Source organism: Adiantum capillus-veneris, chromosome 8 (assembly GCF_014529385.1).
Source record: "Adiantum capillus-veneris isolate H3 chromosome 8, ASM1452938v2, whole genome shotgun sequence".
In the NCBI taxonomy this organism is placed as follows: Eukaryota; Viridiplantae; Streptophyta; class Polypodiopsida; order Polypodiales; family Pteridaceae; genus Adiantum; species Adiantum capillus-veneris.
The window spans coordinates 140152561-140166799 of record NC_140938.1 but is presented as its reverse complement, the minus strand read 5'-3'; the positions used below and the strand labels follow the sequence as shown (position 1 = coordinate 140166799).

The following is a 14239-nucleotide window of genomic DNA, read 5'->3' as shown; positions in this document are numbered from 1 at the left end:
GACTTGGTCTTACTCATAAGCTCTGCAAAAGTCTCCTCTGGCTGGAGCACCATGTTGGCCAACTCATCCAACACCTTCTCCTGGTAGTCACCTGACCTGAAAGCTGCACAGAACTGTTGCCTTAAGGCTGCCCAGGTTGCAAAATGGTTCTCTGCAAACTGGCTGTACCATTTGTCTGCTAAGCCATCCAAGGTGGATGGAAAGAGTACCAAATAAGCATCTTCCCTGTTAAGCCCTCGACCCCTACAAAGAGATACAAACCTCCTTGCATGGTCGTCAGCATCTTCTGAAGAGAGTCCTTTGAAGGTAGGGAACTTGATGTTTACCTTGGCCAAAACACTTGCCAAAGCCTCCATGGCCCCTTGCTGAGCCTATTGCTCAATAGCCTGCTGTAGCAGAATAGGAGAGAGCTTTACTGGAGAAGGTGATCTGGAAGATGTGGAAGTTGATGAAGGAATGGGTGATGTATGTGGAGGTATGGGTGATGAGGTTGATGGACTTCTACTAGGTACAAAGGTCGTCTTCTGTTGTAGTACTTCAGAGGGCTCAGTAGTGCGCTTTGACGCTCGACTGACCGCCTTGTATGTGTCATGCAGTGACCACCAATCCAACCGAGCTTTGGGCAAGAAAACCTTGAACTGGCTAAAGACTGGTCTAGACCCTACTAGACCAGGCTGGACCAGGGACGAGGAGGACTAGACCAAGGTCGAGGAGAACTAGACCAGGGACGAGGATTGGTTGGACTAGGGCGAGAGATGACTAGGGCAAGGGAGGACTAGACCAATTGGACCAGGCGAAGGGAGAACAGTGCAAGACAAGGTAGGCGAAGCTAGATAGACCCAACTAGCTTCAAGATTTGTACCTCACAGAGTGAGATTTCATTTGAGGTCCCACCGTGATCGCCAAAATGAGAGCGCTTGTAGCGCAGATATTGTGTCGTGCTCTTACAGTGGGTGCTCCTCAATGCAATGTGCGAGACAATCTCACTCAAAACAGACTGAAAATAGGAAACAATAGACAACAACTGATCTCACAGAGACACAACAGCCACTATTAACTGGTCAAATAGGAATAGAGCTTGTGTTATGTGGAATACTGACAAACCGATGCCAGATACTATGGAAATTGAACTAGAATCAGTTGGTAGAATCCTGCTTTACCTCAAATGAGGAAAAATAACTGGCTCTTGTTATTATTGTGATCACCTAGGGCATTTTTCAAAAAACTGCCCGACCTTGGTCCAAGGAAATGTGGAGCTGGTACTCTGCTGTATCTCCCAGTCTAGATCCGCAGCTGGTGTGAAGATGCGCGTATCTGGCCAATAGCACACCGTATCCCATGAGACAAGTGGGTGTCCATGTATCTAGGTCTCGTCAAAAAACCGTCCTCCGTAAGCTGGAGAAGATGTTCTCTGTAAAAAGCCATCTTCGTGCCCAGCTCCTGTGCTGGTTGTATCCATGTCCTCCTGATGTCTAGCTGAGTCAGATCCTGGCGGATGAGCCTGGGTGATCTCGGACTGTGTGAGAGTCAGAGAGGGTGCATCCAGTGAGTACTGGAAGGGGGGCAGTGTGTCTATGCTGAACCCATGCGCCTGAAACCATGATGTCATCTCCCCATACCAGCGTGCTGTATCTCCCTGCATGGCTAACTGTCGAGAGGACTCAAGTGCAAGGCAGGCATATCTGTTTCTGGGAAGTTCCCAAATGCAGTCTATGAAGGAGACAGATCTGGTGAGCGCCTTAACCACTAGCGGGGGGGCAGCTAGCTCTACTCGTATAATGGCACGTGGTAAGCCTTGGCTCTAATGAGCCGTGAGATCATAGAGACTAGTGGCTTCTCCATGTCCCCCCATCCATCAGTGCGACCTGTCCTCCATGATGGTCCAATGAAGGTCCCCAAATCTCAGCTCCATAGAGCAATGCAGGAGCCACCAGGGTGTCAAATAGCCAGAGCTTTATCCGAGGCTCCTGAAACTGAACATGTGTAGTAGGGCTACAGTGTCACTTCATAGGACAGACAGTTGGACAGTTGATTACACTTGGTCTGGTTCCCACTGGACGCACCCTGTGGGCTGGAGAGTGACATGTGGCAGAGTACCGACGGGGGTCTAGTGGACATCGTGGCCAGGTCACCACCACCACTCAGTTTGGAGATAGACTTAGCTGAATGGACATTTATGAGCCGTTGGTGGCTCTTTATGATTGTACATGTGAGTAGTAGCTGTTGGGTCAGGATCATCATCTTCTTTTACATCTGGTCCAGCATCGTCGTCGAGGGCAGAGAGTCTATACACAGAGCACTTATTCACCATCCTTGCAGATCTGAGCCTCGACACCCCATTGTACCTGAGAGTCCTGGGCGGGAGCTAAGTGTGCTTTGAGATAGTCGAGTCATTTGTTGTGGTCTACTGCGCATAAATATCTATTGAAACTTGTTTATTGCATGTTATCCTTAAAAATCAACTTTTTAGAGATTACAAATGAAAACAAGCATACAAGCAAATAACTCGATGATGGATAGCTCTAGATCACAATCACGTGTCCTATCTACGACTACTCCTACTCATCATGTGCGTTTTATGACTCTGGAAAGAAAAACACTTTACTACCACACACGGACTAGTAAACTCTTAACACCACCATAATTACTCAAACACCACAATCATAACTATACCAAACTAACTAAAATTGTATATTGAGAAAGATGCAGGCAAGACACATGCTCCCTCGAACCTCTCTAAGATCTCAAGAGTCCTACTCATGGATCCTACCTTTTTTTTTTAAAACAAGACTCCTCCTATGTGACCTGGAGCCTGAGACAGAGTTGCACTACACATGCCATTGCCCCGTCTACTATGAGATACGCGGCCGCTTCCATTGCTTGTTCAGAGAGGGCTTCGGACCATTCTCCAGAGTCATGCGGTACGAGGATCAGAGATGCTTGGGTCTGTTTTTGCTCGAGCTGCGCAGACACAGAGAGAGCCTAATGAGAGGAGAGGCCAGCCAGTCTCAGAGACGGATCACAGACTTCTTTAGAGCAGACACTGGACACCCATAGGAGCTACTACCACAGGAGAGCTCGCCGCCTCACACCGGAGGCACACTGATCGACCGAGCGACCGAGCTAGGGAGATCCAGACGCCCACGACTGCGGAGGACTACACAGCATCGACGGAGGTTGCATCAGAGGATTCGGATCACTTTGGCCCAACATGCACGACGCCCGGTCAGGCTATTGACCATGGAGGAGATTGATGAGATCCGCTAGCGACCGATGCTAGATCTTTTGTGATTTGTGGATTAGCTATCCAACCTATCTGCCTAGATCACATCTAGCTGTTTCAGATTCCATAGCATTTTTTTCTTTCATTTTATTTTGTCATTTTTGTTACTCTGACTTTGTATCAGATCCACCATATTGTAACTTTCTGGTCTCATAGGTCATTCTGGCCTTCTAAAGACAGTAATATAACATTTAATTTCATTTCATTTCTTTTTGTACTGGTACTTCAGACATTGTATTAGATTCACCACTTTGTATCTGATGGTCTCATAGGTCATTTTGGCCTTTTGAAGACGTTAATATATCATTTCATTTCTCTCTCCATCCAAGAGTGCATGAGGATGGATTCTAGTAGTAGTATCTTTGTTCTAGTTCTTTTGTGCCCCAACATGGTATTAGATTCACCATTTTGTAACAGATTGGTCTCATAGATCAGTTTGACCTTTTGAAGATGTTAATATAACATTTCATTTCATTTCATATCTCTCTCTCTCTCTCTCTCTCTCTCTCTCTCTCTCTCTCTCTCTCTCTCTCTCTCTCTCTCTCTCTCTCTCTCTCATTTTTTGCTCTTTGATACTTTAGTAGCCTCAGCTATGTTGTATGCAGTGTAGATATGGGGACCTTCTATAGGCCAGGATGGTTGGAGACGTATGGAGAGGCCCTTGGTGTCTATGATCTCTCGACTAATCAGAGCCAAGGCCTTCGTACCCCACGCTACCATTCGAGCAGAGCTAGCTGCCGCTCCTATGGAGATTGAGGCACTTACCAGATCAATCTCCTTTGTGCACAACTTGTGGGATACTACTAGAGACAGATATGCTATGCTCGCCCTTGAGTCTTCCAGACACTTAGCTCTTCAGGGGGACACTTCATGTTGGTATGCACAGATGACATCATGGTTTTCAGATGCATGGCTTCACCATCATGGACAGGCTGCCCCCTCTCCAGTACTCTCTTGAGACACCTTTATGTCTCTTACACGGGTGGAAATCACTAGACTCATTCGTCCGGACCTGATCCAGCTGGATACCAGGAGGACATGGATAGAGCCGCCACAGGAGTTGGGCACGAAGATGGCTTTCTATAGATAGCATCTTCTCCACCTCACAGGAGATGGGTTTATGATTCGACCCAGCTGCATGGATACAGATATGTCTCATGGTTTGCGGTGTACCATTGGTCAAATACGCACATCCTCACATCAGCTGGAGATTGAGAGTGGTAGATTCAGAGGGATACCAACAGACAGCAGGATATGCCGCTTATGCTAGCAAGAGCCAGAGACAAAGTTGCATTACATATGTCATTGCACAGTGTAGTATGAGATTCGGGGCCGTTTCCACTGCTTATTCAGAGAGGGTTTCGGTCCTTTCTCTAGGGTCATGAGTTATGAGGATCAGAGATGTCTTGGGCTATATCTACTTGAGTTACACAGATATAGAGACACTTTACTAGGGAGAGCTAGAGAGAGATAGTCCCAGAGACAAATTACAGATTTCTTTTCACTAGATATGGAACAGCCAGAGGAGCAGCCATCAGTGTAGAGCTCGGTCCACACTCATTCGACCACTACAGGCACTCTCATCGACTGAGCACTGGAGCTACGGAGATCCAGACGGCCACGATTGAGGAGAGGGGCTACATAGCATCAACGAAGACTACAGCAGAGTATTCGAGCCATACTCTCTCGACATCCAGAGTGCAGATGAGGGTGAATTCTAGCAGTAGTACTATTTTTGTTCTAGTCTTTTTGTACCCAGACATGGTATCAGATTCACAATTTTGTAACAGTTTGGTCTCATAGGTCATTTTGGGCTTTTGAAGACATTAATATAATATTTCATTTCATTTCTCTTATAGAAAGGGAACTACTAAAAATAAGCTTTACAGTGAGAAAATTAGCATTCTCTAGATCAAGGAGATAGAATATCGACGTGTGAGAATTTCATTGTACGGCTAGGGAGAATTTTGACTTGAACCAAGAATCTGGAACTGAACATCTCTCTAGAGAGAGAATATCTCTGACATGCTAGACAGACACAGTGATTTGTTGCAGCTTTGACCTTGACGCAAAAACCCTAACCCTAAAATTTGTCACGTTTGGTTTGCCGGTGTCCCACACTATATAACCCTGATGTAATGCAGACCTCCACATTTGCATCTCCATAGAATGGAGCGTGTACTCTCAATTCAAACCAGGCCACAAAGGGAGCTCAAATGTAGTCTACATGCTAGTCTATCTTTCTACATATGGGTTTCAAGTATTTCTATCAGAGACTTTGAGGTGCTACTATCACTTCAACTAGCTTTCTTTGGATTTGGTAAGAGTTTTCAGTGTTGACGTTGTTGGGCGCATTTTCAGAACCCCGTTTTTTGTAAATTTGTACACATGGACATGACGCCTGGTATCAAAAAGGTGTATGGGGTCTATTTTTGTGAGCTTTTTAACTTAGTTTAGCAAGTACATGTACATGCACTGCAAGTCGCTAGTCTAGTGACAGCTATCGGGCTACTGCAAGTGCCCATGAGTGAGTTTTTTGAAGGGAGACTTGTATATAACTTAAACTCGTGCACAAACTAAAAAAAGTTCAGTTAAATACCAAAAAATTGCAGGTCTCTTAGCTCGTTCTGGCTTCTTGATGCTTTTGGATGCAGTTTTTTGCCCTCGACTAGCTCTCTCTACACCTAGTCTTCCTGCTACAGCATCCCGTTCGCGTTGATTTTGCATATAGTTGTGCATGGGTTCGATTTGAAAGATTTCAGCACTTTTGTTGCAGAGTTTGCAAAGATTTTTTGAAGTTTGAAATCATGTCTTTTGAAGTTGGGGTTTTGGAGTTATGGTCTGTTCTCTACAACCTACAGTGTATGGCAGCTTTGGGGCAAAACTATGTAAGTTGAGTTGTGGAAACCCATACGTCTTGTGGGTGATGTATGCTTTGAAGGGGGAGTTTTAAAGTGGTTTTTGATGAAGGGGAAAGCTTTGTTTTCAAGAGCATTGGTAGGCGACGTCCGTAATTCCGTGCCTAAACATGTTTCTTCCTTCTTTGTGGCATAGTCTCTTGGGTGGGCGACGGCCAGTAAATTCCCAAGGGGACTACTCTTGTTGAATTAGTGGTGTTTCAAAGGAGTTTCCTAAAGCTTTTGGTGTCTTGTAGTTCTCTTTCAATGCTCTTGGGTGACATCGCTATAGAGGTGTTTCAATTTGCTTGTTTCCCAACAGCGTATATGGCTGACTCATTGGGACGGTGAGTGGGATTTTGGTGGGTAAGCTATAGCCCCACTACATTGCTATGAGTGGAAGACACAAGTAGACTAGACAGCTAAACCAGGCCATGGTCTAGTTGAACTTGTGGATGAGCACTTTGATGGGAGTGGACGGATTGTAGCAAGGCCATCCACATGGCCACCAATCTATCTGGCTACCGCACACCTCACTTCGCTCACTCTATCCTCATTAATATAGTAGTGTCTTGATCAAATTCCCAGTTTGCACCTAGTCTCAATACGTACTCCATGCACTCTTGAGCCTCGACACCCCCAGTCTAGGTCCGCAGCTGAGTGTGCTGCCAGCCAGTCTGTGAATAATACTCTGTGAATTGATAGTTTCAGCTGTGTCGTTGTTATTCAGTCAACATCTTTCATTTCTGTTGTTGGTAAGTGGGTCAATGGTTGTGGCAGCAGTTCGATGTGAGTGAGGCGATGTGAGTGAGGCTTCTTGCACATTGCAGTTAGATGTACCCATTGAGAGAGCACAGTGCACGGCACACTTTTCCTTTGTCAGGGAGTAGAAAGCGTACTTTGAAGGTTGTCTGTGGCAATCAGCACAAAAGTTCTTGTACAGTTCATGAAAATGTTATTTAATGACTTTTACTGTTTTCAGGGATGCATCCAAAAATCAATTTTCGGGAACTGTACCTTCTTCAGCGTCAAGGCTTTCTCCACAATTGTATGTCAAAAATCTCAGTGCTCAGCAAGAACGTTAGCATGGTTGCAGCTAGTTCAAGCACTCTTCTCATTTTCTGTTGTCAAAAGTCATTGAGACATGTAAACATACAAGACTGCATTAAAGTGTCTTCATTCAAAGTGGCGCCTGCAGTAATATAGCAAATAAGAGTGAAAGAATTACAGTTATGTGCATAAGTTTTGTGATTGATAGAAAGTGTGAATGCCTCACTGGTTTTGAATTCTCTACTTTGTATCACCCTATGATACGCTTAATCTTGTAATGTTTTACATGTTTCTACATTCTTAGGTTTGACAACTATAATTTGTTGGTTTCCCTCTCAGGAATCTTCTCTGGAATCATTTTGATCAAACCATTAAGGAAACAAGGTACCTTCATGGCTTCTCAGAAGCTTAAACGACAGATTCTCTAAGAAGCTTTTCCCCATCTTTCTGGTGGTTTCTTGGATTTATGTATACACACAAAGATTTACCTCTCTGTGGCTTTAATTTGTGTAACACAGTCTTGTGTTGAATGTTCAAGTGCATCGATTAATTTTTTACTAAGCTCGTGGACAGATCATTCTCAGTTGTGACTTGGATGCTTCGTGATGCCTTTTGTTTGTGTAACACAATCTTGTATTGAATGTTCAAGTGCATTAATAAATCTTTGATTTTCTGTAGTAGTAAGGCAGGAAATGATTACTTTGAAATGCTCTACTTAGGGCCTAGGTCTCTTGCTTTCAACGGTCTGTTTTCTGCACGAAAGATAATGGAGATCCTGAAGATTTTTCTTTTTATCTAAGCTTTGTTATTTTCTACTTTTTCCCGAGAGCACTGTTATTTAAAAACTTCACAAATTCTCTCCTCTTTTGTGTCCTCAGATTAACAGCTGCAACATTCAACTGCTTGACTTCTGTCCCTCGTTGTACCCAAACAAGTTCCGGGATATGTAAGCTCCCATATATCCACTGTTGTTTGAAATTACTGATAATGATAAAACTCTGCAAGCATTTGTTTTAAGGTGTGAAATGTTTTCTTCTTCTCTTTTGTGGTTGAATGGTTCACTAACTGAAGAGCTTGCACAGCGGAAAACCAGATGGCCTGCCCACGAGACTAAGAGATTGGAACACTAGCTACGCAGAGGCTTCAAAGGGGCCAAAATATGCCTCTGCAATGACTTGACCATAGAGCTGGCAGAGCGTAAGTGAGGTCTCATCTAAGTTCTTATGCCAAAGGTGAGGAAAGCAAGACAGGAGAAGGAGGCAATTTATAGAGATGGCATGTCACTGTTCTTGGACAGACATGCAATAATAAAGGGACACACGGTGTAAGAGACATACATGTTTCAATTTGGGCCTTTAATGGAGTCAGTTTGTCAGTTCCATGGATGGTGGAGGAGGTCATGGGTGATTTTTCTTATTTGATGCATCAGAGCTAGGAATGAGGATCACAAAACCAGTAGAGAGTGAGGTGATTAGGTGGAGACATTTGACTCCAGCATAAAATTGAATCAAAGAAATGAGAGCAGAAGACAATGACTAGGGCATAAAATTGAATCAAAGAAGCGAGAGCAGAAGACAATGACTCCAGCATAAAGTCTGCATCAAAAATAATTTGCAATCGTCTCAAATGGGGAACTCATAATACATGTTGAAACTACAAGAAATGTTTTTAGTAAAACCATTCTCACCAGGGTAAGAGGAACCACCAACAAAAAGGAGAAACTTGGCTAATTCCTTTTAGGGAATGGCAGGGCAGCCATGAAGAAGAACAAGTGTAATGATACCGAAAATGCTATGCCAAATGGCATTGCCAGCTCTATTCGTGCAAACATCAGCAGTAAAAAGTTCTATTCTCAAATTACTGACAATGTCCATGACAAGATTAGGATCTGTATGCAAGCACTTGGAGACATCACGTGAAGCTCGTAAGAAGAACAACGACGCTGTCGGCGATAAGAATGAAACAAATCTCCATTATGCCTTGGCAAGAACCGAGGCTGTAGCAAGAAAATGTGTACGTACACTAGTGCTCTCTGTGAAGTGGGTACCTCTTGGTGCAGTGTGCAAGTCTCACACTCAAAAGGCATCAACAAATATACAATGAACAACAGGATAGACAGGGCCCTAGTACAGTACACCAAATATGAACAATGAATAGACTCAATAAATAGTGTCCCTCTTAACCTCCATAAATATCAACAGCTACAAGGTGACTAGCTGACAACACTGAGAGCTCCAAACCAAGGGCCATGGACACAAATACAAGTAAGTATCATGTGGTCGAGGGTTCTCCATCCTTCAGGACCACCGATTCTAATGTAAACCTTATTTTAGCAAAAGAGTTTGATACATGGTGTCATGATCCTAAGGTTCAGTCTATTTTGTGAGGGATTCTAATGTTGATGTGCTTTCGTCTGAGCATGATATTCCTGTGTCTAATCATGAGGCTATTGTTAAAGGATATTTGGATTCTATTTTGAAAGAGGTTACTGACGTGTTTCCATCAAATTTACCGGATGGGCTTCCACTCTCTCATGGGCCTGACCTCAATTACAGGATAGAGCTTTTGCTTGGTAGTCATCCCGTCTCTCGGCAACCTTGTAGGTTTAGCTTGAAAGAGGAAGCCAAGATTGCTAGGCAGCTACAAGCCTATCTTGCCAAGGGTTTTATTGAACCTAGTAAATCCAATGGGCGCTCGTGTTCTTCTTGCTAAAAGAAAGACGAAGGGATGCATTTATGCTAGAGTACAAGAGTCTCAATAAGGTCACCGTCAAGAACAAGTATCCTTGCCTAGGATGGATGACCTCATGGATCGACTCTCATGAGTGAGATATTTCACCAAGATCGATCTTCGATCCGTCGACTACCATCAATGATGGATACACCAGTGTGATGTCCCGAAAATCACGTTTCGTACCCGGTACGGACATTACCAATTTTTTGTCTTACCTTTTGGATTGACCAGTGCCCTTGCAACTTTCCAATAGATGATGAATGACCTCCTTCGTCCACATCTTGGAAAGTGTTGGCGTGTTGCTCAACGACATACTTATTTAAAGTCATACACTCGAGGATCATTTGCAACACCTTCACCTCATCTTACATATTTTACAACGAGAGAAGTTGTATGCAAAGCAATCCAAGTGCAAATTTTTCCACACGGAGGAGTTGTATTTCGGCCATGCCATCTCGGTTGATAGCATCCACATTGATCCCAAAAAGGTACGATTGGTCCTACAGTGGCCCATTTTGAACCATACAGCAAGTTAAATCTTTCCTAGGTTTCACCAGATTTTTCTGGAAATTCATCAAAGGCTACACCAAGATTGTTGAACCCTTTACACGTTTGCTTAAGGGTCTTAAAAAGCAAAAAGCGTAGTGTTAGTCCATCTATCACGTGGACGGATGAGCTCGATCAATGTTTCAAACATTGAAGCAACTCGTTACATTTGCACCGATCTTGCAGATAGTGGTTCCAAACAAAACCTTTGTGCTGGAAACGGATGCCAACGATTATATCACGTGCACATCTAAACCTATGTGCATGTGGACAAATTGTAACTCCAAGGTGAACCCCATGTAGGATTTCTAAGAGGAGTTGAGCATTATTATTTCTCCATGATTCCTCTCTAAATGGGTCACTTATTAGGAGTCACTTACTCTTAATAAGAGGTGCTTCAAATCATCTAACTACGCAGGCTCAATTCTAATAACTAAAGTCCTAAATGTGAAGACTTCCTAGTGCCTACATCTAGCAGACATCGGCAAATGTTCCTGCGGAATCAGAGGGTATGCATCCTAACTAAAGTGCCCGGGCATGCAAGTCCTTTGAGAGGCTCACAAGGTTGCAAGAACACTTTCTAGGTTGTCCTAAACCCTAGAAGTGCACAGCTTATGGGATACTACTAGAGACAGATATGCTAGACTGGCCCTTGAGTCTTCCAGACAGTTAGCTCTTCAGGGGGACACTTCATGCTGGTATGCACAGATAACATCATGGTTTCAGACGCATGGTTTCACCATGGACAGGCTACCCCCTTTCCAGTACTCTCTTCAAGCACCCTCGATGTCTCTTACACGGGTGGAGATTACTAGACTCATTTGTCAGGACCTCATCCAGTTGGATACGAGGACATGGATAGGGCCATCACAGGCGTTAGGCACAAACATGGCTTTCTATAGAAAACATCTTCTCTACCTCACAGGAGATGGGTTTGTGATTCGACCCAGCTACAGGGACACACGCATGTCTCATGGTTTGCGGAGTGCCATTGGTAAGATACGCAAATCCTCACATCAACTGGAGATTGAGACCGGTAGATTCAGAGGGATACCAGTAGACAGGAGGATATGCCGCTTATGCCAGTTAGAGCCAGAGACAGAGCTACATTACATATGTCATTGCACAGTGTACTATGAGATACGCGGCCGTTTCCACTGCTTATTCAGAGAGGGTTGCGGTCCTTTCTCTACGGTCATGAGTTATGAGGATCGGAGATGTCTTGGGCTATATCTACTTCAGTTACACAGATATAGAGATACTTTACTGGGGAGAGATAGAGAGAGACAGTCCGCAGGATGGATGGGGGGACATGGAGAAGCCTTTGGTCTCTATGATCTCGCGGCTCATTAGAGCCAAGGCTTCAGTACCACGTGCTATTGTAGGAGCACAGTTAGCTGCCCCCCCACTAGCGGTTGAGGAGCTCACCAGATCTGTCTCCTTCATACACCGCATGTGGGAACTTCCCAAAGACAGATATGTACGCCTTGCACTTGAGTCCTCTCGACAGTTATCCATGCAGGGAGATAGAGCATGCTGGTATGGGGAGATGACATCATGGTTCAGGCGCATGGGTTCAGCATAGACAGATTGCCTCCCTTCCAGTACTCACTGGATGCACCCTCTCTGACTCTTACAAAATCCGAGATCACCAGGCTCATTCGCCAGGACTTGACTCGGCTAGACACCAAGAGGACATGGATACAGCCAGCACAGGAGCTGGGCACGAAGATGGCTTTCTACAGAGAGCATCTCCTCCAGCTTACGGAGGATGGTTTTGTGACGAGGCCCAGATACATGGACACCCACTTGTCTCATGGGATACTATGTGCTATTGGCCAGATACGCACATCCTCACACTAGCTGTAGATCGAGACTAGGAGATACAGCGGAGTACCAGCAGAGGCCAGGACATTCTCCCTGTGTGATATCGAGCCTGAGACAGAGTTGCACTACACATGCTACTGCCCCGTCTACTACGACATACAAGGCTGCTTCAGTTGCTTGTTCAGAGAGGGCTTTGGACCATTCTCTAGAGTCATGCGGTACGAGGATCAGAGATGCCTGGGTTTGTTTTTGCTCGATCTGCGCAGACATAGAGAGAGCCTAATGAGAGGAGAGACTAGCCAGTATCAGAGACTAATCACAGACTTCTTTAGAGGTGCCACTGGACACCTGGAGGAGTTACTACCACAGCAGAGCTCGTCGTCTCACACCAGAGGCACATTGATCGATCGAGCGACTGAGCTGGGGAGATCCAGACGCCCATGACTGCGGAGGACTACACAGCATCGACGGAGGCTACATCAGAGGATTTGGATCACTTTGGCTCGACATGCACGACGCTCGGTCAGACTACTGACCATGGAGGAGATTGATGAGATCCGCCAACGACCGATGTTGGATCTCCTGTGATCTAGCTATCCCAGCTAGCTGTTTAGCTGCTTAGTTTACACCTAGCAGTTCAGGATTCCATAGTATTTTATTTTGTCATCTTGTCATCTTGTTACTCTGACTTTGTATCAGATCCACCACATTGTAACTTTCTGGTCTCATAGGTCACTTTGGCCTTTTGAAGACATTAATATAACATTTCATTTCATTCTCTCTCTCTCTCTCTCTCTCTCTCTCTCTCTCTCTCTCTCTCTCCTTGTGTGTGTGTGTGTGTGTGTGTGTGTGTGTGTGTGTGTGTACACATAACATTTCATTTCTCTCTCTCTTTGTACACAATTTCCCACGATAGTGGATTGTCTATTAACCTAGGGAAAACCAAGGTTATGGTGTTTAACACCACTTCACAGTGGATCAGGATTTCAGCACCCACATTTACTTATGGCCAGGAGACGGTGGAGTATACAGATACATACACCTATCTTGGGATAGTCTTCAGTTGACTGGTGTTTTCATTGAGGAGAGCAGCAAAGACTAGATTGACGAGAGCTTCTTTAGCCTTGTGAGGATTGGAGCAAATGTGTTCGCAGGTTCAGTTTCAAGAACCTCTAACAAATCTGTGGCTTTTTGAAACTCTAGTGGCTTTAGCTATGCTTTACTGTTCAGATTTGGGGACTCTCGGTGGACCACCATGGCAGATCTAGTAGCAGTGATGGATGGAGATGTATGGAGAGGCCTCTAGTCTCTATGATCTCTCAGATGAGTCGGGCTAAGGCCTCAGTGCCACAAGAGATTAATATTGAGCCGAGCTAGCTTCCCCCCCTCGTGGTCGAGGCCCTTACTAGATCAGTATCCTTCATGCATAATTTATGGAACCTCCTTAGAGACAGATATGCTCGGCTAGCCCTTGAGTCATCCCGACAGCTACCGCTACAGGGGGGCACAACATGCTGGTATGGGCAGATGACATCATGGTTTCAATCACATGGCTTCAGCATGGAGATAGATTGTCTCCGTTCCATTTCTCCTTGGATGCACCCTCCCTCTCTCTCAAACGAACAGAGATTACTCGACTCATACGTCAGGATTTGATTCAGCTAGATACCAAGAGCATATGGATACAACCGATACAGGAGTTGGGCACGAAGATGGCTTTCTATAGAGAGGATCTTTTCCCATCTTCAAAGGATGGATATGTGATTAGACTGGCCTATATGGACACTCATTTATCCTATGGGATACGATGTGCTATTGGACAGATGCGCACATCATCGCATCAGCTAGAGATTGAGACTAGCAGATTTAGGAGAGTTCTAGCAGAGTCCAGGATATGCCAGTT

At 44.8% G+C, this 14239-nt stretch overlaps 1 protein-coding gene across 1 annotated transcript in view; it reads left to right on the top strand.

Annotated features, from left to right (window-relative positions):
* The window catches only part of LOC147453064 (putative LRR receptor-like serine/threonine-protein kinase At1g56140), a 120908-nt gene that overhangs the window by 74137 nt on the left and 32532 nt on the right, over positions 1-14239 (top strand). The window contains exons 3-5 of the mRNA XM_086518568.1: positions 7163-7228; positions 7570-7614; positions 8109-8176. Of these exons, the coding sequence (XP_086374694.1) occupies positions 7163-7228; positions 7570-7614; positions 8109-8176 (179 nt within the window). The remainder of the gene's footprint in view (positions 1-7162; positions 7229-7569; positions 7615-8108; positions 8177-14239) is intronic.